Raw genomic sequence first — 23,990 nt, 5'->3', positions numbered from 1 at the left:
CATTTGCCCTTTTAGTGATCGCAACTCGACGTATGTACGTACAAACATATACATATAGATATGTACTATGTGCGAAGCAAACCATGGAAACAAAACAAGTTAAACATTAAGATTTTTATATTTTATTTTAATTCCCTTTATTTACAGGAAACAAAAAATAATAAATTGCAAATGAAACTTCGCAATGAATTGGTTGTAGCTTTTTCCATTTTTAGTTATTGGGATGAAAATCCAGCGTAAAATTAAATTTTGTTCCTTGATTCTGCTGACATGCCGCATTTACTGCACTACTGTTTTCGAACTCATGATTGTGTTTGTGTGTGTGTGTATGTGTGACTTAACGGTATAGGGGTCTCGGCTAATGCTACGACTCTATTACTTCAGAAATGCCCGAACAGCAAGCTCCTTAGGCAGCTGGCTTCTTGTCTTTGTCGCCCTCCCCGCCTTCGTCCTCGTCTTCGTTTTGCGATAGACTGGGTATGCAATCGTCGGAGTCGTCATCCTCGTCGACATTGAAATCATCAAATTTGTTGTTCCAATCGCCTCCCGGACTGTTTAAGAAGTTGCTAAACATTCCGTTGTCCTTAGCATCTGAAAAAAAGAGTATATATATTGAATTTCATCAATAAACTTTGAAGATTCCCATGCTCACCACCACCATCTTCTTCGTCAGACTCATCGCGCCACTTGGCAAAGTTGGCCTTCAAGAAGTGCAATTTGGTCTTATCTGTGGTCAGTGTTGGCCAGTATGGACCATTCTCCTTCTTGGGTATTGTGAATTCCAAGCAGCGTCCAATATTCTTGCTAGTCACCTTCTCCGGATCAACCGAATTGTAGAAGTTCAATGTGACCTCGTACTTTTTGGAGGCGTCAAGTGCATTTACACCCTTGAAAGTGAAGGTCTTTTCTGTCACTCTATAATGCGAAAACAATAGCATCAAACGTAAACTTATTTTGTTTGTCAAAGGAAATAGGAGAGCTTACTTGTGTTCAATGTCTTTGCATTCCACATCGATGATAACATAAATCAAATCGCTGCGCTGAGCCCAGGAAACTGGCGGCGGAATCGAGCTGAAATCGAAACCAAATGCTTAAATAAACAAACAAACCGGGAACTGAGGAACACCGCTTGGCAACGCGTATTGTATTTATCGTATCATGGCAACCGGGGTATCGTTCCCTTCAGCAGCCACTCCAAAGTACAAGCCTATGCAAACATTATAGCTGATTTGCATGAAATAAAAGTCCATCTCGTATAAATTTGACCATTGGGGCAACACTTAGAAACAAAATTAACGCCAACCCTAACATAACCTCAAACGCAATGAGTTTGATGGCACTGCCGCGAACTATATAAAAATACTACAATGCAGTTGCGCATTGGACACACCCACCAAATGACTCTGGGGGCTGAAACATACTTCAGATGCAAGTGGGATAGTGTGCATCTATCGGAAAATAATATATTCTTGGCAATGCCCTTTGCAGAAAATAGACGCCGCCGATGCCCCTTCCACAGCAAAAAGCACGCGTCCCACAAAGAAGCCACAAAAAGAAGAATTCTCCAACTGAGGCAACTAAATTGAGAGGGTGTGAGAATGTTTTCACTTCACTTACCTTGCTGTCGACATTTTATTGTTGTTGCGTTAGCTATATTTGAATTTACTAAGCCGCGGTCACTGCTCGCACGTCTATTTTCAGCAGAAAATGCAATTTTCAACCGAATTGTCGGACACAAAATGAGAATGACTACTCACTCAGTAAATCACACAGTGTTCGAGAACGTTCATCCAATGGACTGACAGTAAATTCATTACCCAGCACTGTGACGATAACACAAGCAAATCGGATACGTGTATTCGATTTTCTCAGCTATTCTGGTCAACACTGACGATTCTGTCATCTGTGTGAAAAAATAGCAAGAGCAAGAGTGTAAAGTGAGTCGAAGCTGTTACTTAACCAAATTTTTGGAAATTAAATTATTTAATTGATTTCCCCTGCACAGCAATGTTGCGCACTACTGCCGGTAAACTCGCCACCGCCTTGCGCGGCACCCTCGGAGCTACTTCCACCCGTGTTGGCGCTGTACGCTGCCTGCACGGCACCGAGGAATCGGCTGAAGAGTTCGATAAGCGTTATGAGAAATACTTCTCTCGCGAGGGCATCGACGGATGGGAGATCCGCAAAGGCATGAATGATCTGCTTGGCATGGATGTTGTGCCCAGCCCAAAGATTATTGAATCTGGACTGCGCGCCTGCCGCCGTGTCAACGACATCGCCCTGGCCATTAGGTGGCTGGAAGGCTGCAAGGACAAGTGTGGCGACCACAAGGCCACACTCTATCCATACTTGCTGGAGAAAATCACACCAACCTTGAAGGAGCTTGGTGTGCCGACCATCGAGGAGCTGGGCTACGACAAGCCCGAATTGGCTCTTAAGTCCGTTTTTGATATGTAAGGCGGCGTTTGTTTCAACGTTTTCCTTTAGTTTAATTAACACATAACAAGAAACACAACACAATTCCAATGTATTTCGTGTGGATGAACATGTTATTGGATTGCAAATAAAAGGAGATTGGAGTAAGGCTACGACCCAAACATTTGTTTTGCTTTTTGGTTATGTAATGGTCGGCGAAAGGTTATGACTCTTGCGTGCACGTTCAAACATGCATGATGACCAATGAATCGTGCCTAGGCTTTCAAAACAAATTCGTTTATTGGCATAACAAATAAATGCATAGTTGTACTATAAACACAGTTTAGTTCAATTTCTTGAGCAACTCAGCTGCCTTGTCTAGATTCGCTTGTTTTTTTATGAAGCAATATCGCACAAAGTCCTCCCCCAAGTGTTTATTGGGCTCGCTGTAAAAGGCGCTGGGCGGTATGCCTTGCAGACCCATATTTTTTGTCATCCACTTGGTGAATTTATAGTCGCGATACTTGTCCACCTCGGAGCTCAAGTCGAGCTTCGATGCCAACGGCGACCAATCAGCTACCATAAAGTAGCCACCCTCTGGTATTGTGGGTCGCAGGCCCGCATCGCTCAGAAACTTGGCCATAAAATCTCTCTTGGGCTGCAGCTCGCGGGGCAGGGAGAGAAAATAGCTTTCTGGCTTTCCCAGTCGTGCCAATTCCACCTCAAAGCTGCGCGCCACGCCCTCTTGCAGTGGTGTCGGGCACGTGTAAACCGAGTTCTGATGAACCATTTGCAAGTTTCTAATCAGGTGATGCGGTCCATAGGCCCAGCCAATTTTCCAGCCAGTTACCGAAAAGGTTTTACCTGCCGAACCAATCGTAATCGTGCGATCCCACATTCCAGGCAAAGTGCAAATGCGCACATGCTCGACACCATCAAAGACAAGCCACTCATAGACCTCATCCGACACGCAGAGAACATTCCACTGGCGACACAATGCGGCTATGCGCTCCAGTTCCTGGCGATGGAAGACCTTACCGATGGGATTATGCGGGGTGTTCAATATGATCATCTTTGTTTTCTCATTGAACATTTTCTCTAATTCAAGATCATCCAGGACCCAGTCGGCGGAGCTAATCGGTCCGTCTTTCTTTCGCTAAAAGAAATCATCATATTAAAGGATAAACGAATGCCTAACAGAACAGAGCTATTTGTAAACAATTATTTACCAATTTCAGTGGAATGAAACGAGGAACACCTCGGGCCATTTTGACCATGGGCTCATAACAATCGAAGAAGGGCTCAATAATAATGACCTCTTCACCCTCGTCTACATGTCCCATTATGGTGGAGTAGAGTGCCTCATAGGCGCCGGAAGTAATCAGAATATCGCTGAGCGGATTCAGCTCTTTGCCAACGAGGCCGCTATAGAGCTTGGACAGTGCCTGCACCAGGCGAACATGACCCTAAAATAAATTTCCCACATTAGACAGACTTTGGGAAGAAATGAAAGCACCTACATTTCCTCTAGTGTACTGATGCAGCAACGGGTTCTCATCCTTGGCAATATCCGCCAGCGAATTGGTGACATAGTCTGGTGCAGCATCATCCGGAAATCCTTGGCCTAGATTAAGTGGCTTGTACTGCATGGCTAATGCAATATATTCGTTCCATACGCTGGGCGTGCTGCCCTGAAGGCGCTTGGGTAGATCAAATTTTTCCATGCTGCTGTTGGCAGCTGCGCTTACCTTATGAATGTGTCGGAGTCGCTGACTGAAGCAGTTTAGATATAAGGTGTGCCGAGTCAGAGCGCACACACGTTGACAGTTCTTGAGCATCTGAAGTAGAGACGATTTAGCGGAAAATACTAGTTATAAAACTGCGTATATTTGTATACACATGTATATGTTTATATGTACTTTATGTGTGTGCGTGAATGTGGGCTACTTCGAAGAAATTAATTCAATATTAACGTAGTTTAACGTAGCAAAAATTTGTTAGCGCGCTGGGTTTAATGCTTAGCTGTATGACATTGCATAATGCAAATAAGGAACACAGAGCTAAGGCAATTTTGAACGACGTAAAATGAAAAACTAATTGTTTATATACTTATACTCATACTCATACACACACACATACACCAACTAACACCGCGTCGCTCTCATGCAAATCACACTGATTTTATAATTCAGTTGTAGATAGACAGAATAGCATATGTATAGTATTGAAGTAAATATTATCTTTATTTACAATAAAAAATTACCAGAAACAGCGGCTTATCAGTGCAAAACTTGCCGTTGCTTGAAGCCGTCTGCGCTCAAACAGCTGTTGCTATCATTGTTGCCCAGCACTGTTACCAGGGATGCATATATCAATTATAGCGCGCGCATTTGAAAAAATAAAATAAAAATACTTGGTAGATGAAAATAGATGTAATTGGTAGATAGGCATTTTATATCTAAGAAAAACAGACAACTTTAAATCTTTTTTTTTTATAATTTTAATTAAGTTCTTGTCTTATAATGACAAACATATATGTAAATAAATCCACATAGGCATGCAATAAGGTAACTCATCTATTTTCGTATTTCCATTTATTCAACGGCGTGAATTACTTAAATTACAGATTATACAGATTATATAATATGCTTCCATTAAAGTTAATCAGTCGATATTTTTCCAATTAGTCCTTACCTTGCTTTCTTGCCTTGCAAGATTCTGTTAGCATACAAACTTGAGCTGGTTCCTACTTTGTAACGATTGCGTGAAAACACCCACATTCATTTTGGATTCAATTTGAATGAAAGACAGCTTGGTATTATTTTTAAAGTTTATTTATAAAAACTGTGTGTTAATTACAGGAAAATTAAAGTGCGCATCAATTCAAAGTACAATTTAAATGATTAATAACATTTAAAAGTAGTTTAAACATAAGTGTAAGTAGTATAAATGTATGTATATGTATTTAAGTACGTCATATGTTATACAGGTTGAAGTTTTTATATGCATCAAATTTCGTTTGCTTGCGTTTTAACAAAGTAAAGCTACTAAACTTAAATCACAGATTACACTAACGTGTTTGTTACAATATAAATGTATATGTATATTTATGTATGCGTGTATGTCTATGTATGGTAAGTACATATGTATGTTATTACTATATTCATATGTGGGGGGGGGGGGGGGGGGGGGGGGCGGTCCACAGAAATCATCGAACGCATAACAACAGTTAAGGCTTAATGCTACTTAGAAAATCGCTAACATTATTGCTGTAATGCGTGTAATCAATCAACGTTGTTACATTTTAGTTCTACTATTACCTTAAATGCAACAATTCACTTATGTACTATCAAACAATAGGTTTGTGAGTGCTTATATTGTTTTTAAATACAGTTAACTGAATAGGGTTTCTACAAAAGGTTTGGGCTGGTTGTTGTTTTTTATTTCTCCGTTTCCTCCTTTTTTAGACGTCGTTCTCTGTGAATGGCACACATTTGCGCTATGCGAATGGCAAAATAAAAGTAAATTGGTAATCAAACGAAACTGTACTTAGTTCTGTTGCTACTGTTTGATATGGACGTGTGGGTGGGATTTGCAGTTGGGCTTAGACATGAACCTCCGGGCAATCCTCATCCTTGATTGACGTGTACTGCACTTTCTTGGCCACGTTGTCGAACACGGGAGTCATCATGTACTTCAATTTGTCGCGACTGACATAGACGAGGGCCACCAGCAGACCCAGCAGAATCATGCTGAGCACGATCAGCAGAAAGATCAGTGTGGCCGTGTGGCCACTGATATGCGGCTGGAGTTGCCCGTACAGCTGCTCGTTCTCGGCGATATTCAGAAACGAGGCAGCCGCCGCCATTGTGGCTGCACACTCGCCCATGTCCAGCTGGAGGATGTGCGCCGGCGCCGGATCAACATGTTGCAGTCCATGGAAGCACATGAGGCTTTCCTGATTGCGCACCTGGACTCGAGTCGCCTGCAGCCACGTGCGGAATGGGGATATTTTGCAGTCGCAGACAAAGGGATTCAGATTGAAGTCGACGATCAGATTGACGGTGCGATTCTCGCGTTCCTGCAGCTCGTTGAGCAGGCGCATATCGCTCGGCTTGACAAACTCAAACTTGTTCCGCTCCAGATCCAGAAAACGCAGATTGTTCAGGCAACGCACCTCAAAGTTAATGTCCTTCAGGAGATTGTCACCCAAATGCAAATCGCGGAGCGCTGGCAGATCACAAAAAACGTTGCGATCCTTGAAGTGCGTTATCTCGTTCTGCTCCAGGTGCAGCTTCTCCAGCTTAACAAGCTGGCTGTTCACGAAAATATCGTGCAGATCCTCGCTCAGTTGCGGCGAGCTGTGATCCTCAAAGGCGTCGGTCAGATGCAGACTTTGCAGGTTGACAAAGTTGGAGAAGACGCGCGGATGATGATGATTCACCTCGTCGTCGTAGCGGGAAATGCTCAGATTGTTGTGGTTCAGGATGAGGCGTTCAACGCGTGGCACGTGGTGATAGCTCTTACCACGTATCTCGCGTATGTGATTGTTGCTCATGTCCACGATCTTCAGCTGCTTGTAATCATTGATGCTGCCAAAGACGTTCCATGGCAGCTCCGTTATATAGTTTCCCGTAAAGATCAGGATCTCGACCTGCTCGGGCATGTACTCCAGCACGCTGGTGTTGTGCAGGCCCGCGTTGGTGCAGTTCACAATGAACTGGACGGCGCCCTCGTACATCTCGTTGCCGCAGGAGCAGGCAACCGGAAAGTTGGGTCCACAGCTCGAGGAGCTCTCGGCATTGCCCAGCGACAGGGCTGCGCTAATGGCCACTAAGGTCACAAGCAGCACTTGCGGCTTCATCTGCGGTTCGTTGGCCATCTCGCACCAGCCTGACGACACGGAGCTGCAATTAATAGTAGAGTGCAGATGTTTTATTAGTTGCGAACGCATTTTAAAGTGAGCTGAAAACCAACCAAGAGCCAGCCGCAAAATGCAGCTCTCACATGCCGGCTAGTTTATGCTAGGCAAGTTGCAGATTTATGAGTATGAAAGGCTAAACATGGTGCAGCATTCTCTTCATGCCCTCCCCCCGTGTCTCGCTCTCCCTCCCTCCCTCTCTCTCTCTCTCTTTTGCTGTCTGCGGCAGCTAACCACAACCGCTCTGCCAATCAACGGCACCCACGGCGTATGGGTAATTTCTGTTTAGTGCCAAAGTTTTTGGTAACGCCAACCACAATAAACGCCAAAAGGGCACTCAAGCGAACTGACGAGGCGCCCACATAAAATTCGACCCACCACCCATCCACCCCATCCGCCCACCAGCAGCACCTGTCCTGCGCCCTCACCGCTCGTTCAACCGCAGGCAGCAGTAAACCTTATTATTTTTTGGCTTTTATTGCTATTTGTTTAGCATCGACAAGAGGCAAAACCAGCCACAGAAGTGGCCAAAATACATTTTTAAGGCTTAAGCAAAATAATCAATGCGCTTACGACGAAGGACTCTTAAACTTTGCCAACAAACAAATGCAAGAATTACAACAAATGAAAGAGCCTTTGTACAGGTAATTTCCAGTTCGGACACAAAAGCAACAATTTGCTACCTAATTTCTGTTCATGTACCTACATACATATATGTATGTATATGTATTTATATATGTATTTGTAGCTTGTTGGGTTAAGCGTGTCGCTTATGCTCCCAAAATGTATTGTGTTTCATTTATTAGGTAAATCCATTTTGATTTCCATTTAAATTTGACGTTCCTGTTAATATTTAATAGGGCACATATAAATTTCATATTCACTTAACATACATAATTAAATAGAATATCATGCTAAGTATATCTTAGCAAAAACGTCATTTGGGTGTGAATTTTAAATAACTAATATGAAATAATAAATGTTTCAAAATTAAGTGAATGGCGAATTTGTTTTGTAATTTTGAATTTAATCTGCTTTCGAGAGAAATAAATGATTTTATTATGATTCACGTGAAATCGAAAACTAAATTTATTTAATATAATAACAAAAGGTTCTGACTATTGAACTAAACTAAATATCTAAAATAAACTGATTATATAAGAATATTGATAGATATATGAAAATATACCAGTACAACTTTATTTAGTTTTCATGTATAACGATTTAAAGTAGTTTTGCCATATTTCAGTTAATGGGTTTAATGTACGCCTGCTAAAAAGATTATTCACTCTCACCCTCCCTCCCACTATCTCTAATAGATCACCGCATTTTGTGGTTACTGCTAAATGAGTCAATTAAGAGCTGTCCCATTCCCATTCCTGTTGTTTGATTGTAGCTGCCATGGGGCCTCGCTTCCAGCTGTGACCAGGGGTCATCCAATGCTAATGAGCGCTTCGAATACCTTCGACCCTAAATTGAAAGCTAACGGAAATTTAATGGCCTCCATTCTCATCTCAGTGTGCCAATTATCGCAGCTGGCAAATACGTTTGACACTTTGATGTGGAGGGAGAGAGAAAAAAAAATAAAAATAATAAAGAGAGCTTAAAAAGCACAAGGAAGCGAAGAAGCATAGCAGTGAAGCGTGTGTTAGTTTGACGTTAACCAACACTGCCAGCAGCCACAGCTCTTGTTTCCTTTGCTGCGCACCTGCATTTCGTTATTGTTGTGTGGAGGAACCAGCAAAGCATAAACGCTATTTTATGCCCAAAACAAAGCATGAGAAGAAGTGAAAAAAATGAAAACATTTTGTAAAGCCAAAAACAAAATGGCGGACGGGGGCGCGCACTTGAAGTCAAGCGTTTGCTGTGTTTGTGTGTGTGTGTGTTGCATGTGCAAAAGAGTGAATGAGTGTGTGTCACTTCCTGTTTGGCTGCCTAACAAGCCAGAACACTAATGCGAGCACACACACATACACACACACACACATACATACACACGGAACACACAATCATCCATGCAGTTGCACATACTTAAAATTTAACTCGCGCGTGTTTCTTGTTACTTTGCAACGTGTTCAAGGGGCTACATTTCTGTGTGTGTGTGTGTGTGTGTGCGTGTGTGCGTGTTAACTGTTGCAATAATATTCCACTTTCTTCACTACATTGTTTTTGGTTACGTACCCCTCGTACCTAGTTGCAACACCAATAAAAAGGCAACGGGAATATTATTCTTACTTTTATTTTGGTTATTTGAAGACGTGGCAAATGTGCAGGTGTTTTTCAACACTGGCGAGCTCTCCTTGCGTACTTTATTTTTGTTTGCTGTAATTTATTCAGCTGGCTGTAATTTGTAAGTGTATTCAAAGTTCGTTAAGCTCTAGCTGATGTTTTTATATTTTGGTTGCTTTTGCATTGTTTGCATTGTTCCTTTTCTTTTTCTTTTTCTCCCTCCTCAATTTATGCATGCGCGTAAAATAATAATAATAATAACAAGAACAAGCGAATGACGCAAAAAAAAGTTAAATAAAAGTAAGTTTGGTGCTTTGCATTCGCCGTACGTTCTCTTTTATAATTCGTTAGTCGTAAAGTGCCAGGCACTTAACAGTTGCATTTGAAGCGAGACTGTGGACTGACTGAGTCCGGGTGGGCGGTATGAAGAGCACCGGGAATGCGGATGACAAGCTGGGCAAATGGCAAGTGGCAAATGCAAAGCGGAATACAGTTAGCGATAGGTGGTGGGCACTCAATTTGCAGCACGCGATGGCAGGAGGGTCGCGGGGACGTGCGGTATAATTAGAGCATAAATGCAGAGTGAATCAGCTAAGCAGCGTACGGAGGCAACTGGAGCGATAGTAGTGGCTAGGTTATACAACGGTCGTAGATAAGGCACACACACACACACACACACACACACGTGTGCCTCTCGCAAACCGTGCACTACAATTATAATTCTCTGAGTGAGTGCTCAGAGATGCAACTCATGCGGGATGCAGACATTCTCTTCAAATTCCTGATTAGATTTTCGCAACAATAATTCCACTAATTGCCTCACGAGATGGGATTGATGAACATGGATGCATACATTTTCGTACATTTGAATTGTTCTTCTTCGATATTCAGATTTCTTTTTATTATTTACTGAGCATTGGCAGCACAATCAGTTGCCTACTTTCTTGAACAAGGGATGGAGTGAGCCAAGTCACGTCTCCGTTGGCCAGTGTTGCAAATCGCTCTAAAATTGTAACTGCAAGCTTTAATCCGCTTGGCAACGTTTTGGAGTCGCTGTTGCCAACTGCATTAGACTCAATTGTTGGAAGTACGGAGAAGCTAATGCGGCCAAGTAGCGTTTAATGTCTTGGCGCTGCAGTCATTAAGCGAAAAACAAAAGTTGAAAAAACTTTTTGGCCACGTTGGCAGCGAGCAGGCACAGATGCCGGCCAGCTTCTGTGTTGCCTTAATATAAATTACGCGGCCATGGGACGCATGCGTGTGGTGTGGCGTCCTTTAGGTGGATAGGCTCGATACGGTTTTGTCAGAGTAATGCAATAAGGACAGGTCCTTTGAAATGCAATTAAATGCGACTGCAGTCGCCGGCAAGCCGCATGTAACTCAATTAGTGAAGTTGCGCACAGGATACAGCCATGTCCACGTCCACGTTCACATCCACATTCACGTGCACGTCCATGTTCAGGAAACTCTGTCTGAGTGGTTTCAAGGAACGTCTGTTACGTCTGCTTCGTCTGGTACGTCTGTGCCCCGCGGTCCTCCGCCTTTTCACGTCCACTGGCCGCAACACAAAATTGGCGCACGTTGGCTTCATCATTTTATTATGACTGCACCGCGTGAAGTAAAAATTACGAGACAGCGCGCATGGAGTCGCCCAGTCCGGTGTCAAGTTGTGTGCCTCACGTAGTGCCGTGGGCGTGGTCCACGTTCCATCGCGCTCGGTCCGTTTAGACTAATTAGCAGACTGCTAATTGCACTTGAATGCCGGAATAAAAATAACTGGAAGCGCGGCCACTCGACCACTTGGGCACTGCGACTGCGGCTGCGAAGTGTTTTGTGGGTCCCTTCTCCCGTTTTGTGTCTGGCAAAGTTTTCGCACGCAGTTCGCACCAAAAAAGCTGTAAAGAAATTAGCCAAGGTGCGGCAATGTGTGTGTGGCTTGTGGTCTTTGAAAGAATTGGGTTGAAAGTGATAAAGGCAGCGCCTCCAAGATTATGTTATAGCCCGGAGCGAGCTGATGAATTGGGCTGCTGCTGCAAGCCAGGAGTTTATGAGTGCCAGGTGGATGGAAAAGTTCAGATGAATTTATGGGTTAGTTTATGTGGGCCATGTGTGGACGGATTGTGCGCTTTATGTGGAGTGTGTCGGAAGGGAAACATATTGCCTGAGTGAAATAAAAATCTAAAAGGTGAGCTGGAAAATTATGTGAATTTCATGCAGATTATATATTCAAGAGAAATATCTAACTGAAGGATGCTTTGCGGACTGTGAGTGGCATGTGGATTTGATACGCAATAAGCCAAAAGCTCACGCAATAAAAGGCAATACAATTTGAAATCGAGTATTGCCACACATAGTCCATGCACGTACCACTTATTGAGCCATAAAAGCATCGTTTAGTGCATCCTCGTTTTAAATGCTCTGGGGGGAGGGAGCGGATTGCTCGATTCTCAATTGCCCATTCACCTGCACAGGTGGGAAGTGAAGCAACTCACGCCTTTAAAGCGCAAATCGAATTCAAATTGATAATTGGAATAAAGCGCTTGAAACACAAAAACCATGCAGCACGCAGTAACATTCTCGATTTATGTACATATGTATGTATGGATGCTTTCCAAGTGCCACTGCACGTGCTGCCCGACAAAGGAAAAAAGAAGAGCGGACGAAGCAACATTTGCAATCCTTTTTTGACTACAGCCGACAGCTGTCAGTTGCGATCCATGACGAGAGTTTTTACATCACGCTCCGAGGGACTGCGAAGACCATTGTTCAAAATGTTAAAGAGCGGGCGAAAAAGAGACAGGTGGAGGTTGCCAGCATGCGTGCATGTTTGTGTGCGTATGTGTATGTGTGTGTGAGTGTCTACGCGTTCGTGTTTAGCTTAGAGTGTGAATGTGCGTGTGCGAGTTGACAATTTTGAGCGTTGCTGACCAAACAGTGTTGCCAGATCGAAAAACGCAAATATACCATTGCCTTGCAGCACACTCTCCCGCTATCGCTCTTTCTCGCTCTGACTCGCGAATTTCTGACCTGCGTCACTCACACTTGAAAATTAAAGCGCTCGGCGTTAAACTCTTTGAATATGATATTTTTGTGTTTACATTGCAATGTTTTGTGGGCGTTTGTTTTGTCCTGATCCGTTTTCGTTTGCATATTTTTGGGCGTCCGTTGAGGCAGTTGCCTCTGAATAATATTAAAAAGTCCAAAACTTTTTTACGCTTCGTAAACGGTTCAGAACCAGCAGCAAAGTGACATAAAAACAATTACAACTGAGACAGAACAAAACTTTCATTTTGTAGACCCAATTGAATTACTGTTATTTAATTGTGCCGAAAGTTTATAGATGCAGGGAATTTTGGAAGAATGTTGCCTAAAACAGACAGGCAAATAAAACATATGAGCCTTGCTTTGATATACATTTTTATTTATTGCCAGGAATCATTATCCAATCAACTCAGGCAGACTATAAAGCATACGAATTGGTTAACGGAGTTCTGTTACTGGTATTGAAAACCGTTTAAAAATGTATGTTTGTTTCATTTGACCAAATTCCATTCGCAACACTTTCAGAACAGAGGAAGCTGTGTCTAGCTCGTGAAAGCATCGCCGCGGTTTATTGATTCCTGCCGCCGACCCCCTAACAGCTTTACATCTGCTGCGGCTTCTAATGGAAACTTTTCACTCTGTCTCTATGAACAACTGTTTTTTTCTACTTGTTGTTTCTGCTGTTGTAATCCAAAAACCCGCTAGAAATGTATAAAGTGCTTCGGTTTTGTGTTTTGAGCTTTTTATGTGTGTGTGTGTTTGTGTGAATGTTTGTGTTAGGTCGAGGCACTCAAATACAATATTTTCGATCGCATCGTACTCTGGGAAATTGATTTTTTTCTGTGTGGCGGGAGTTGGCGTCGATTTGCCTTCTATAAAAGCTTGGAATGAATTTTTAATAAAAAGCAGCGTTAGTAAAAACGAAGGCAAAGAAAATGAACGCATCAGCTTTTTCTTCAGTTGCCTTCTTTTTTTTTTTATTGTATTACATTCACTTGGCATATTTTGCATTTGAAATTTGTGTGCAGCTCTCAGTTCGCAGATAAAACAAAAACTACAGCAGCAAAAACAGCGCAAAGTTATGAAAAAGGAAAATATATATAAAATTCGCCGCTTGTTTGAGATATGTAAATCTGGCAAATGTTTTTCTGCCGGCGCTTTTGACTTTTGACTCCCAGCTGTTTGTTTCCAATTAGAGCGTCTACCACGGGGCGTATGATAATTGGATTGGCATGCATGGCCCGTCTGAGCACAGCCAGCTCTCAGACTCTCAACCATCTCTGCTCATCTCATCTCATCTCATCTCATCTCTCTTGTCTACTGGAGAGCTGAGCCGGGTTGGCGGCCGGTCCAAGGCTCTATCTCTGTTTGCAGTTGGCTGTTTGCTGTGCGCCTTTGCTCTTTGTCCAACAGATAAATGGACAGCTCCCGTGAGGGCAACTAAGCTCAGCCAGTCAGCCACGGGCCAAGTCCTACTGCGCCGGGCAATGTGAAATGGAAAGTCAACAACAACGCCAACAAGTCCAGCAACTGGCTGAAGCAGGAGTGCAAGAGGCGAGGGCAGCAAGACACGCGCGTCAACAGTTGACAAGTGTCTCAAGTCTGCATAGGGTATAAGGTGTTACAAAATACCCTAGGCATTATTATTTCTCATAGCTACAGGAAGGCATATGTATAATATATAATATATAAATATATCATCATCATCAAGCCTTTATAATAAATACTGAAATGCAATCATCATTATGATTGTTATTAACTTCAAAATTGATTTAAAGAATATTTTAAACATTTCAGACAACGTGTAAGAAGAAGGTTTGATTATTTATGCCAGAGTGATATACCCTCTCAAATGAATATACCCTTTAAGAATATTTACTGTAGAGCACACTCGCTGTAGTTTGCTTTTGAGCGACGCTGCAATAAGGTAACAAAATGTGGGCGAAGTGAAGCGGCTATAAATAGTGGCAGACGCCTTGGGAGTCTCGTCGTCTGACAGTTGCTAAAACTATGCCAACGGCACTTAAGGTTAAAGCAGCAGCCATAAAGCTAGCTAAGCAAAGGGCACAACGGGCAGATGGGACACCGACATGGGGTCAGAGGGCCAGACAAGGGGATCTGCCAAGGGGTCAGTTTGACAGTCCGTTAGTCAATGGCTAAACGTGCAACAGTTGGTTGCACACACGTTGCTTTTTGACACGCTCTGCCATAGCAGCAGCAGCTGCAGCAGCAACAGGAGCAGCAGGAGTAGCAGCAGCAGCAGGAGCGTCAGCACAGAATGACAACCGCAGCGACACGGCAATTTCGCAGGCCACTTCGAGTGAGCACAAACAAAGTGGACAAAATGGCTGAGCTGTTGTTGTTGTTGTTGTTCGTGTTGTGGCTTGAACAAATGTTTTTGAATGCCGGTTAAAGAATGTTGAGAGCTCTTTGTGTGCTTGGGTGTATATGTTGCGTATACGTAATTTGGACCTGAAGCAGGTTTTTTTTTAACAATTATCAGAAAATACCAAGTAATGCCGTACCTATGGACATTAATTGGGGACTTGAGAGCAATTTTTGTTAGTGCATACATGAATGCCGTAAAGAATTCATGTAAGTGAAACTTCAGTACCAAGCGAATACAAATTGCGAAAGGGTTGCTGAAATAATTGTTGTACAAAATATGTTGCCTACTTTTCAGGGCCTGAATTGAAAATAGCTATGAAATTTTTGTATTTATTGCATTGAAATGATCAATGACTTCACCCTTAAAACTTTTAAATGTGATAAAGCATCTGAATCAATGCACTCTAGATACTCTAGTCTCCTCTTCATGGGAGAAAAGACAAACAAAAGCGGCCTTCACATCTGAGATATATCTGACTAGACTTTAATTTATTTCGTATAATTTCGCCAGACACTTTGTATTCACAATGCTCCGCTGGCGCCGGATACGGGCGAACTATTAATTTGTTATCCCTTTTGCAATACTGACAAATTCCTACAATTAGAGCAGGCGCCGCTTTTAACGCTCGCTGCATCTTTTGCCGCGCTTCGCAAATATTTGGCGCAATTTTTCATATTAAACGACAGCCAGCGGATGGGAAGTAGCCGAAGTTGAGGAGGAGGGAGGAAGGGTGTGGCGAACAGCAGAAGGTCGCCGGAAAGTGGCACGAATAAAAATTGCAGTTGGGGGCTGTAAAAACGGCGCTCAACTGGCGCCAACTGTGATCAATCTTCATTGCAGAGCCATGCGGGCCGAGGCTAGGGCAACGTGGAGCGGCCTTGCTGGCTGTCTGAGCAGGGCCTGCTGTCCGTAGTCCAGTGGTCCAGTCAGTTGCATATTTTCGGCGCTGCAGGCAACGGCACTCAAGCATGACAAGTCGAACCAGCCAGCTGCCCGGCCCGCGCTTGTACTTGTCAGGGGAAACAAACAAACTGGCAAACAGAGGGAGAGCAATCCTTTTACTAGCCGACATGCAAAGCAAGTGCCGGAAGAAGGAGCAGGAGCAGTGCACAAAGAACTGAGGAAAGAGAAATGGCCAACTAACAAAACAGGAAAATTGCAAAATATTTGCAATTGTCGCCATCGCCGACACACACACACACACATACATATATTTTACACACTAAAAAACAGGCAAACAAAAAAAAAACTAGAAAAAGCTGGCAGAAGCCAACGCTGAAGCAATTGCCGAAATGAATGAAGATGAAGTAGCAGTCGGCATAACGGTACTGCCACGAGAACATGCACATGGACAGGCGCATGGCCCTACTGTTTGGGATTGGCTAGGACTGGGCCGCAAGATTGATAGGTCACCAAAGGCCGTCCAGAGTTCATTGTGCCCCATCCGAGGTAAGAGAATTTATATGCGGTCAATGTCCACCGGCAGGTGCGAGTGCGAATATCAAACAATCTGACATCTTTAAGGGAAATATTATAATAAATATAAATACAAAATATATCACAAATCTACTCGCATAAATTTATAAATTTCCATATCAGAGTTCTTCATTTGCAGGGTATTATAAGTGCGAGCTTTCTCTGCTCTGTTGGATTTAGATTTATATTTTCGCATTTAAAGATTCTTTCAGCCATGAAGAGCTGCTTCTTATTCATCCTCATCTGCTTTGAGCTTTGTAGTTCTGCTGTGATATAATCTGCTATAGTGTTTGCCTTATGCGGTTTGTCTTTCAGCTTTTTTATGCGAATCGCTCACGACTTAGACTCATTTTTGTTTAATTGCTGTTGCTGCAGCAGCTGCATTGTTCGCAGCTCGCCGCTTGTCTTTTGTTGCTCGGCACTTGATACTTTCCACTCGTCACTTTCCTTTCGTTACTTTGGCACTCGCTGCCCTTGGCCCCACTTCTTCGGTGTCGTCTCGTCGCCTCGACACTTGCCAAATGACTTTGGAAAATCTCTTTCATTTCTTTATGGATTTTTTGCTGTTTGTTTTTGTTTTTGACGCTTTTGTTTTTGTTGCTGCTGTTTGCTTCGAGTATTTGCAGTCATTTGTATTACTTTTGTTATCGTTGTTATAGTAGTTGTTGTTGTTGCTGCTGCTGCTGCTGTGTTGGCATTGCATTTGTGCATTGGAAGGCTCTACCAGCCCCACCTCGCCACCTCCTCGAGGTCTCTCATTGTAAATTGCTTTTTGTTTGACAAGTGCTGGGCTTGAAAAAGTGTGTAGGCCCTCTTAGCCAAGAGCTGGCACTGAGGCACTGAGGTACTGTCGCAGTGAAGCAGTGAGAGGGGCAGCCAAACGTTGAGTAAGCCGACGAGCAAAGTTTCATTTTTTACTGCTGCTGTGCAGCAATGTATAAACGAGTCTAAACTACCTGTTTACATAGAACTCTGCCTTCGAGCTAATGAGTTTTGCTGTAATAGAGAAAGTTTTCCCTCTCGTACAAATCGACCAAGCTATCAGCTAAACTAAATTGCAGCAGTCAAAGTTTACGCTGGATGAAACTAGTCTTAGTGGCCTGCTCGACCTGTGACTTATTTATTGACAGGTATTTAATTAAGCTGGTTTCAACGGATATTTAAGCGAGAAATACATGCTAGAGAGTACATAGATGATTAGCTCTTCTGATAGACATATAGTTACATATATTTTAAATTCATTTCCATTCGCTTGTACATAATCATAAATCTCATTCAACTTGTTCAGAGCTCATATCTGTTTGGTGATTATTTCAGTCCGTTTAGCCAAGAATTGCAGAGCAGCTGCTAAAGAACTAAAGCTTCCGAATGAGCAAAGGAGCTTAACTAAATCTTTACTGTTACATTTATTCGAATGCAATTGCCACTGCTGCGCAGCTTACTGCTGGACTTTAAGTACATTTCACTAACTAACTGCCGGGCCAACAGTCTTCAAGTCCAAGAGAAAGAGAAACCAATTTAGGCGAATCCATAAAACCAACATTAATGCCTTAATTTTGAGCTCAACAACGAAAGTTGCCAGCGGAGCGATGAGAAAGAGAGAACAAATGGGAGACTGGGTCAGAGAGCGAGAGAGAGAGAGAGAGGCAGATAGAACCGAAAAACGCGTCTAACAGGCAACTTTTAGCGAAGAGAAAAAATAAAATAAAATTTCGTGCAAAAAGTTTTCGCACGATTTTAACGCATTGCAAAGCGCTGCTTAAGCCATAAAAGTGCTGCCAGGCTTGGGGGGGGGAGGCTGCTGGGGTGTAGGGAAGAAAGTGAGAGGGTTGCACTGAGCAGGGGTCAGGCAGCAGGTTACAAGCAAGCTAACGCCAGCTGTAGGAATCGGGGTGAGCAAAAAATTGGCAGTAGACCTGCGGAATGATAAAAATTTTTAGCGCGACAAGTTTGCTTTTTCAATTTGATGTAAAGCAGGCTTACTGGCCAGGGCCAGGGGTAAGATGTTAACGGGGCGAGAAGGGGAGAAACACACAGAGAGACGCAGAGAAAGATGGGGCTGTTGTAACAGTAACAGTAAAGACGGTTCTGCCTGGGTAGCTACGCGCATCTTGTGCCAGGGGCGCGATGTGCGTGCAACGTAAATTGAAAATTGCTTGAATTGCATTTTTCGTTGAAGACGGCGACTGATGAGGGCCTGCCAACCTAAAGGGAAGCTGAGAGGGAAGTTGAGTTGAGTGAATTCGCAGAAGGCGCTCAGCACACACAGACACACACAGACAGACAGATCAACAGCTGACGAGAATGCGCTTTGGAGGCTGACAACGTGGCGTATGAGCAACGTGCAGCTCAAGTGGCACAGGCCGCCATTTTATGTTTGTTTTGACAAATTCCCAACTGGTATGCAACTCAAGCCTCACACACACACACATACATAAACACATATGCACACCCCTAGCCGCCTCTTAAGTTGCTTGTTTGCGTAATTAAATCATTGCTAGTGACTTTGCTTTATTTGCGCAGCATGTGGGTGAAGGCTATAAGCCCTACGGCTGCAGCTGAACGGCTGCTGCCGAAGTGGAGTAGGAGATTGCCGCAGCGAGCAGCATTCCTTGGGCACGCACATCTCATATCACACAGCGCCGCACAGCCAATGCATACTTCGCGGCCACAGAGCGTAATTGGAACTGCGGATGTGGAAACCAAACAGTGCAAATGACTTTGAGCTGCACTTTTCTGTTTTTTTCCCCTGCTCGGTGCCGCTCCTCGTCGACTCCTTTGTGCGGAGCACTGAATGTGTACAAGAAACTGACATGGTTGCTTATGCCTCGCCTTAGGCGGACTGGGTAATTGAAAAGTGGGGGCGTGGTGGGTGGCGCACTCCATTGCGCTGCAGTATTTATCCCAAACGTACGTTAACGACCAAAGATCGAATGCTCCAGGCATCCGACACTGCGTTGAACACATCGATTGCAAAAGGAGAACGATTGGAATTTTAATTTAAAAATCTTCAATATGGATGAGCTAAGAAAAAGAATTAAGTAAAAGCGAGTGTTATGAAAAACACAAACTCTAAATTATTGACAGTTTCTAATGCAGAATCTAACCTAAATAGAAACCAGACTTGGCCAAGTTGTTAGAGCTTAAGGCATACGACGAGCTCCAAATATACAAACTCTAAATATTTTATGGCAAACTTTAAATAGAAGTACAACTAAACACTTATTCTGCATAGTACATTAAACTTACCTTTTAAAAACTAAATTTGTGGCTGAGTTGATTTAATACTGTAGATACGCTTGAGCAGAAGCTGCAATGAGAAGAGAAGAAACAATTGATTAAATATGAGTATTAGCATATGTTTAACAGCTATGAAATCAAAAAATCTTTTACTTTTAAGAGATCTATTATATAAAGTTATAAACTTATTTTATCATTATAATGCATTGGGCACGTCCCAGCTCCCAGTTGATTGCTCGCAAGAAAGAGTGAATTAACTAAAAAGTTTTCCACAATTAATGTGCTCGCGTCATTTGCATTTCCATTTGGAAAGTTATTTAAAGCAAATTTTACTTCAACTTTACCGTTCGCCTCAACCATTTGCCATTTACTTTTGATTTTTGTTAGTTTGTTGTTGTTGTTGTTGGTTTTGTTTGCATTATTTATTTTGAAGCTGTCAACTGCCTAAGTCCCCAGGGTGCTGTCATTTGCACCCCTTTGCTCACCCGCTCAGCCCCTCGACCGACCGACCGCCCGCCCGCCCGCTTTGACTGTCTGGTTGACTAATCAAGCCGAATGAAATGAAACTTTTTCCATTTAATGCCCATAGTTGTTACTGCTGCTGCTGCCACATAAAAAGTTCTATAAAAATTGTGATAAATATCCAGAGTGACCTGCGAGACACGAAGGGCCAGACAACATTTGCTCCGAGGGTTCCACACAGATATTCAAAACTGCAAATAGGACACAGCTTGAGCCCGGCTTCTTCTTCTCCTGCTGCTGCTTCTCCCAGGACGAGACAATGTAAAGAATGAAGTAAACGAGTCGAGACATTGCAATTGATAAGCAGCAACAACAGCAATTGCAGATGGCCCGGAGCAAGGATATATTAAAGGATAAACAAGTTATGTCAAATGCTAGAGATGGCAGCGTGAGTCGAGCAAACAACGAAATATGACTAGAAATATTTAATAAATACTGCAAATATTTGCTGATCCCATGTACAAATAGGGAAATAGAGGATGCACCTTGACAGCAGGATTAAAGATTTTTCATAAAAATACTAGAAATATGTGCGAATTGCATTGGCATAGGTGGCCTTTGTGCTTTGTGGGCGAGCATCCTGCCTTTTCCGGCTCGGGGGTTTTTCTCTTCTCTTTTCGCATCTTGTGCAAATATTTATGTAAACAAGCAAAATGCATTATGTGCCCAGTGCTGTCTTTATTATATTTCCAAAAGGCAGCAAACAAATGGCCAAAGTTCAGCAAGGAGTCAGCAGCAGGCAGCCAGGCAGCCAGGCATACAGGAAACAGACAGCAGTCGGGCTAGCGCGGGACTGGGGGATTGGCGGGGGGTGGTTTGCCTGGTTGGTTGGTTGGCTGGCAGCGAGCAGCCGTTAGCAGCCAGAAGCAACAGCTCTCCAATTGAAAGTCAAAACAAACGAGCTGCAGTTTGCCACACCCACACACACACACACACACACACACACACATACATCCTGCCATTGTCTTTGGGCATATAGTTTTGGCTTTCGGCACGTTTGCCATTATGCATATGCTTCCACATATTCTCTATCGTTGTCTCTTTCACTCTCCTTCTCTCTGGTTCCTTTGACTTGCCTGCAGCCGGAAACGGAAATGAAGCACAAAAGTTGCATAGCATAAGCTGCGCCCAGGCACAACCATAATAGTTAACTACATGCATGAGGCTAACTTTTTCATCTTTTTTACTTTTTTTTTAATTCTGCTTAATGTTTACTCGTTTTACGTTTCTTTCCGACCATTATTTAAAATTATTTTATGACCAGCTCTGACCATGATTTACTTATAAAAGTCCAGCCATAATTCATGCTGCGGACTAATTGTCTGCAAAAATGCTACGAAACCCGGAGCTTAATTGAAATGCGAGCGGGCAAACTGTTTGCAGCCGGACTCAAGAGCTGGGCACATGTTTGGCTTCTGTTTATGAAGGCAGCCCTAAATTAAGTGCTTAGTCAAAGTGTTGGCACATTGCGCATACGTCACGTTGACTGCCCCAGCAAGTCGTCCAAGTTGCTCCTTGGTCCCCTTGGAAGCTGCAAGTCAATTTATGACCGCATGTGAGTGGGTAAACGAATGAAATGTGAATAAACTCAGTTGCTACTCCCACTCAGTGTGGCAAAGGATTCAAGAGAGGGAAAAAGAAGTCAGCTTATGGAAGTCAACTATGTCAAGGTACGTTTTGAGTCAAGTTATCTTTTATTATGATACAAGTTGTGTTTGCTCGAGCTGTGCCTGGGGCGGAGTAATACATAAATGAGTATATTGAGGGGTTTTATTGCTTGTTTTTACTATTTGCTATCATCACATTCATTTAGAAAGTTCTAATAAGCACATAATTAGCTAATATCCAATCAGCGAATGTATAGCGTAGCTTCAGATCTTTTTCTTTTTGTTTTCTTCTGTTCCTTTCATTTTTGTGCGTTGCTCTCGTTTATCTCTCTTGCAGATTGATTTTTTATCTTTTAATGGCAAAAGCAGCGGCAAAGTGCCTTCTTGACTTCGATTTATTACAGCTCTTGGCTGCCAACAATAAATCGTGGCCATCTTCAGGCTGATGCTTTTGTTGTTGTTGCTGTTGTTGTTGCTGCTGTTGCTGTTGTTGTGCTTAGCCTGTCTGTGGCAAGCTCTTGTATTCCTGTGGCTCGTTTCTTCAGTCTCTTGTCTTTGTTGTATACATATGTGTCACATGCATTATCTATTGTTGTTTAGCGCCCCACACAGTCGTCTGCCCGTCTTCATGCCTGATTTTGACAACAGACCGTCCCCCTCTCTCTCTCTTCTCTGCTCACATTTACATGCTTGGGCGCATTAGTCGAAGGTTTTGCCATTCTCTGGTAAATCATTTTCGTGCCAATTTCATCGGGCCCGGTCTTTGGTAGAGTTCATTGAAATTCTATGCGGAATATGAGCTGCCTGCCATGCATACATAGTTGATTGGTTGTTGTATATTATTCAAAACTGAGTAGAGTCCTGCCACAGAATTTGCACATATTTCATGAACTAGAATCGCACAGCTTGTCGGCTCACTTTGGTTGGCTTTAAGTGCATGTTATCTCTTTCAATTAAGCCCTCAAGCTTGTGCCCAGAATTTAACACATTGATGAGCACTGGCGCATCACATTGTCTGTTGCAGTGCCACGCCCACTCTCTGCTAGCTTGTCAACAATAACAACTGTCGAACATGATAAATTAGTGAGTGTGTCAGGCAGTTGGTTAGCAGGCGCCCGGATTACCCCTTGGGCGTCATTCTTTGGTCGGGTTTATGCGCTCAACTGCATTTTTCAGCACAGCCAACTATAGCCACCTTCTGTGCTCCGCTCCCACCCACAACCACAATTCCCCTTTGCCCGCTGGCCCCCACGACAGTGGCTTGCATTGATGTCGCGTTAATTTGGCACCAGCTGCCAAATGTCAAAATGTCAAGTGAACAAAATTCCGCATCATGAGAAATGCATGTTCAAGCGGGCGTGCCCAGTGGGTGGGTATGTGTGTGTGCGTGTAAGTGTGTGCGTGTAACCGAAACCCCTGCCCAAAAGACTGCTACTCCCCGTATCTCTGCCCGCCATGCCCACACAACGTGCGACTCAACAAGCTGAATGCCTGTGTGAAATAATTATCGAGTTTCCCTCTAAAAGCCCCTACCCCAGCTATCCCCTCATCATCATTATGATAATACCCATTATTAGCAGTTGCAAGCACTTCCAGGCTTCTGCATTTGCATTTCTCTGCCACGGCTCAGAGCACTGTCCTACATACGCAGCGAAGTTTCCAAAGTCAACTAACTTTGCGGCAAGGCAACAAACTTGGTAAAACTTTGATTTTTCTTGCACATCTTAAGATATAATTTGAGTACATACATATATAATAAAAATCTGTCAATAAAGAATATTAAGAAAAAAAATGGACAAATGCTAATACTTTTCATATGAATACAAATGATTTAAATAAAACATATTAAAGTTAAGTTGAGCAGATTCCTAAGCTAACATACGAAATTATTCGTTTGATGTTTACATATCATATGTAAATACATAAAAATATTATTAAATATATCTGATGTTATAGTTGTGAAGCAATTACCCAGCAAATAGTTGAGCACATTGAAAATCATAAGAAAATCTATAACAACAATACTAGAAAAGAGAGATTTATGTATGTATTATTATTGTTATTTATTTTTGTTTTTCAGATTTAAAAGCGGTATTCGACATGACAACAACATTTGTAATTGGCATTTTCTGTAAATGGTTTATATTAA

At 42.9% G+C, this 23,990-nt stretch overlaps 4 protein-coding genes across 10 annotated transcripts in view; 1 reads left to right on the top strand and 3 right to left on the bottom strand.

Annotated features, from left to right (window-relative positions):
• Positions 1-99: 99 nt before the first annotated feature.
• On the bottom strand, positions 100-1,813 carry p23 (cytosolic prostaglandin E synthase). The gene is made up of 4 exons (XM_018106370.2): positions 1,618-1,813; positions 985-1,071; positions 653-915; positions 100-591 (listed from the first exon to the last, which is right to left on the bottom strand). The coding sequence occupies exons 1-4, from the start codon at positions 1,629-1,631 to the stop codon at positions 407-409; spliced, it is 549 nt and encodes a 182-aa protein (XP_017961859.1). The 5' UTR covers positions 1,632-1,813; the 3' UTR covers positions 100-406.
• Positions 1,805-2,597, top strand: COX5A (Cytochrome c oxidase subunit 5A). The gene is made up of 2 exons (XM_018106395.3): positions 1,805-1,937; positions 2,006-2,597. The coding sequence occupies exon 2, from the start codon at positions 2,008-2,010 to the stop codon at positions 2,455-2,457; it is 450 nt and encodes a 149-aa protein (XP_017961884.1). The 5' UTR covers positions 1,805-1,937; positions 2,006-2,007; the 3' UTR covers positions 2,458-2,597.
• Positions 2,598-2,696: 99 nt separating this feature from the next.
• Positions 2,697-4,834, bottom strand: Kyat (Kynurenine aminotransferase). Of its 5 annotated transcripts, none has more exons than XM_018106280.3 (4): positions 4,679-4,834; positions 3,936-4,253; positions 3,645-3,881; positions 2,697-3,571 (listed from the first exon to the last, which is right to left on the bottom strand). In XM_018106280.3, the coding sequence occupies exons 2-4, from the start codon at positions 4,251-4,253 to the stop codon at positions 2,759-2,761; spliced, it is 1,368 nt and encodes a 455-aa protein (XP_017961769.1). In that variant the 5' UTR covers positions 4,679-4,834; the 3' UTR covers positions 2,697-2,758. The 5 variants fall into 5 exon arrangements, with proteins under 5 accessions (XP_017961769.1, XP_089112411.1, XP_089112412.1 ...); XM_089256285.1 differs by having other exon boundaries at positions 4,666-4,751; XM_089256286.1 differs by lacking the exon at positions 4,679-4,834 and adding an exon at positions 4,555-4,607.
• Positions 4,835-5,231: 397 nt separating this feature from the next.
• Positions 5,232-23,990, bottom strand: part of LOC108654759 (trophoblast glycoprotein) — a 44,293-nt gene continuing 25,534 nt past the window's right edge. For all 3 annotated transcript variants that reach the window (XM_018106300.3, XM_089256288.1, XM_089256287.1), the window contains 2 exons: positions 19,722-19,782; positions 5,232-7,322 (listed from right to left, as the gene is read on the bottom strand). In XM_018106300.3, coding sequence (XP_017961789.1) covers positions 6,020-7,297 — 1,278 coding nt within the window. In that variant the 5' untranslated portion in view covers positions 7,298-7,322; positions 19,722-19,782 and the 3' untranslated portion in view covers positions 5,232-6,019. The remainder of the gene's footprint in view (positions 7,323-19,721; positions 19,783-23,990) is intronic.

This window comes from Drosophila navojoa, chromosome 2 (assembly GCF_054131105.1).
Source record: "Drosophila navojoa isolate 15081-1374.11 chromosome 2, UAZ_NAV_1.0, whole genome shotgun sequence".
NCBI classification, from domain to species: Eukaryota; Metazoa; Arthropoda; class Insecta; order Diptera; family Drosophilidae; genus Drosophila; species Drosophila navojoa.
Note: the sequence above shows the minus strand (reverse complement) of the source record. Positions and strands in the feature narration are given on the sequence as shown.

Bases quoted from the DNA above. Each gene is read 5' to 3' on its own strand.
- p23 (XM_018106370.2), bottom strand. The intron at 916-984 runs GTAAGCTCTCCT...TTCGCATTATAG, and splicing joins TGCAAAGACATTGAACACAA to AGTGACAGAAAAGACCTTCA. The intron at 592-652 runs GTGAGCATGGGA...TCTTTTTTTCAG, and splicing joins TGACGAAGAAGATGGTGGTG to ATGCTAAGGACAACGGAATG.
- COX5A (XM_018106395.3), top strand. From the start codon at position 2,008: ATGTTGCGCACTACTGCCGGTAAACTCGCCACCGCCTTGCGCGGCACC.
- Kyat (XM_018106271.1), bottom strand. The intron at 3,882-3,935 runs GTAGGTGCTTTC...AATTTATTTTAG, and splicing joins ATCAGTACACTAGAGGAAAT to GGTCATGTTCGCCTGGTGCA. The intron at 3,572-3,644 runs GTAAATAATTGT...GATTTCTTTTAG, and splicing joins GTTTCATTCCACTGAAATTG to CGAAAGAAAGACGGACCGAT.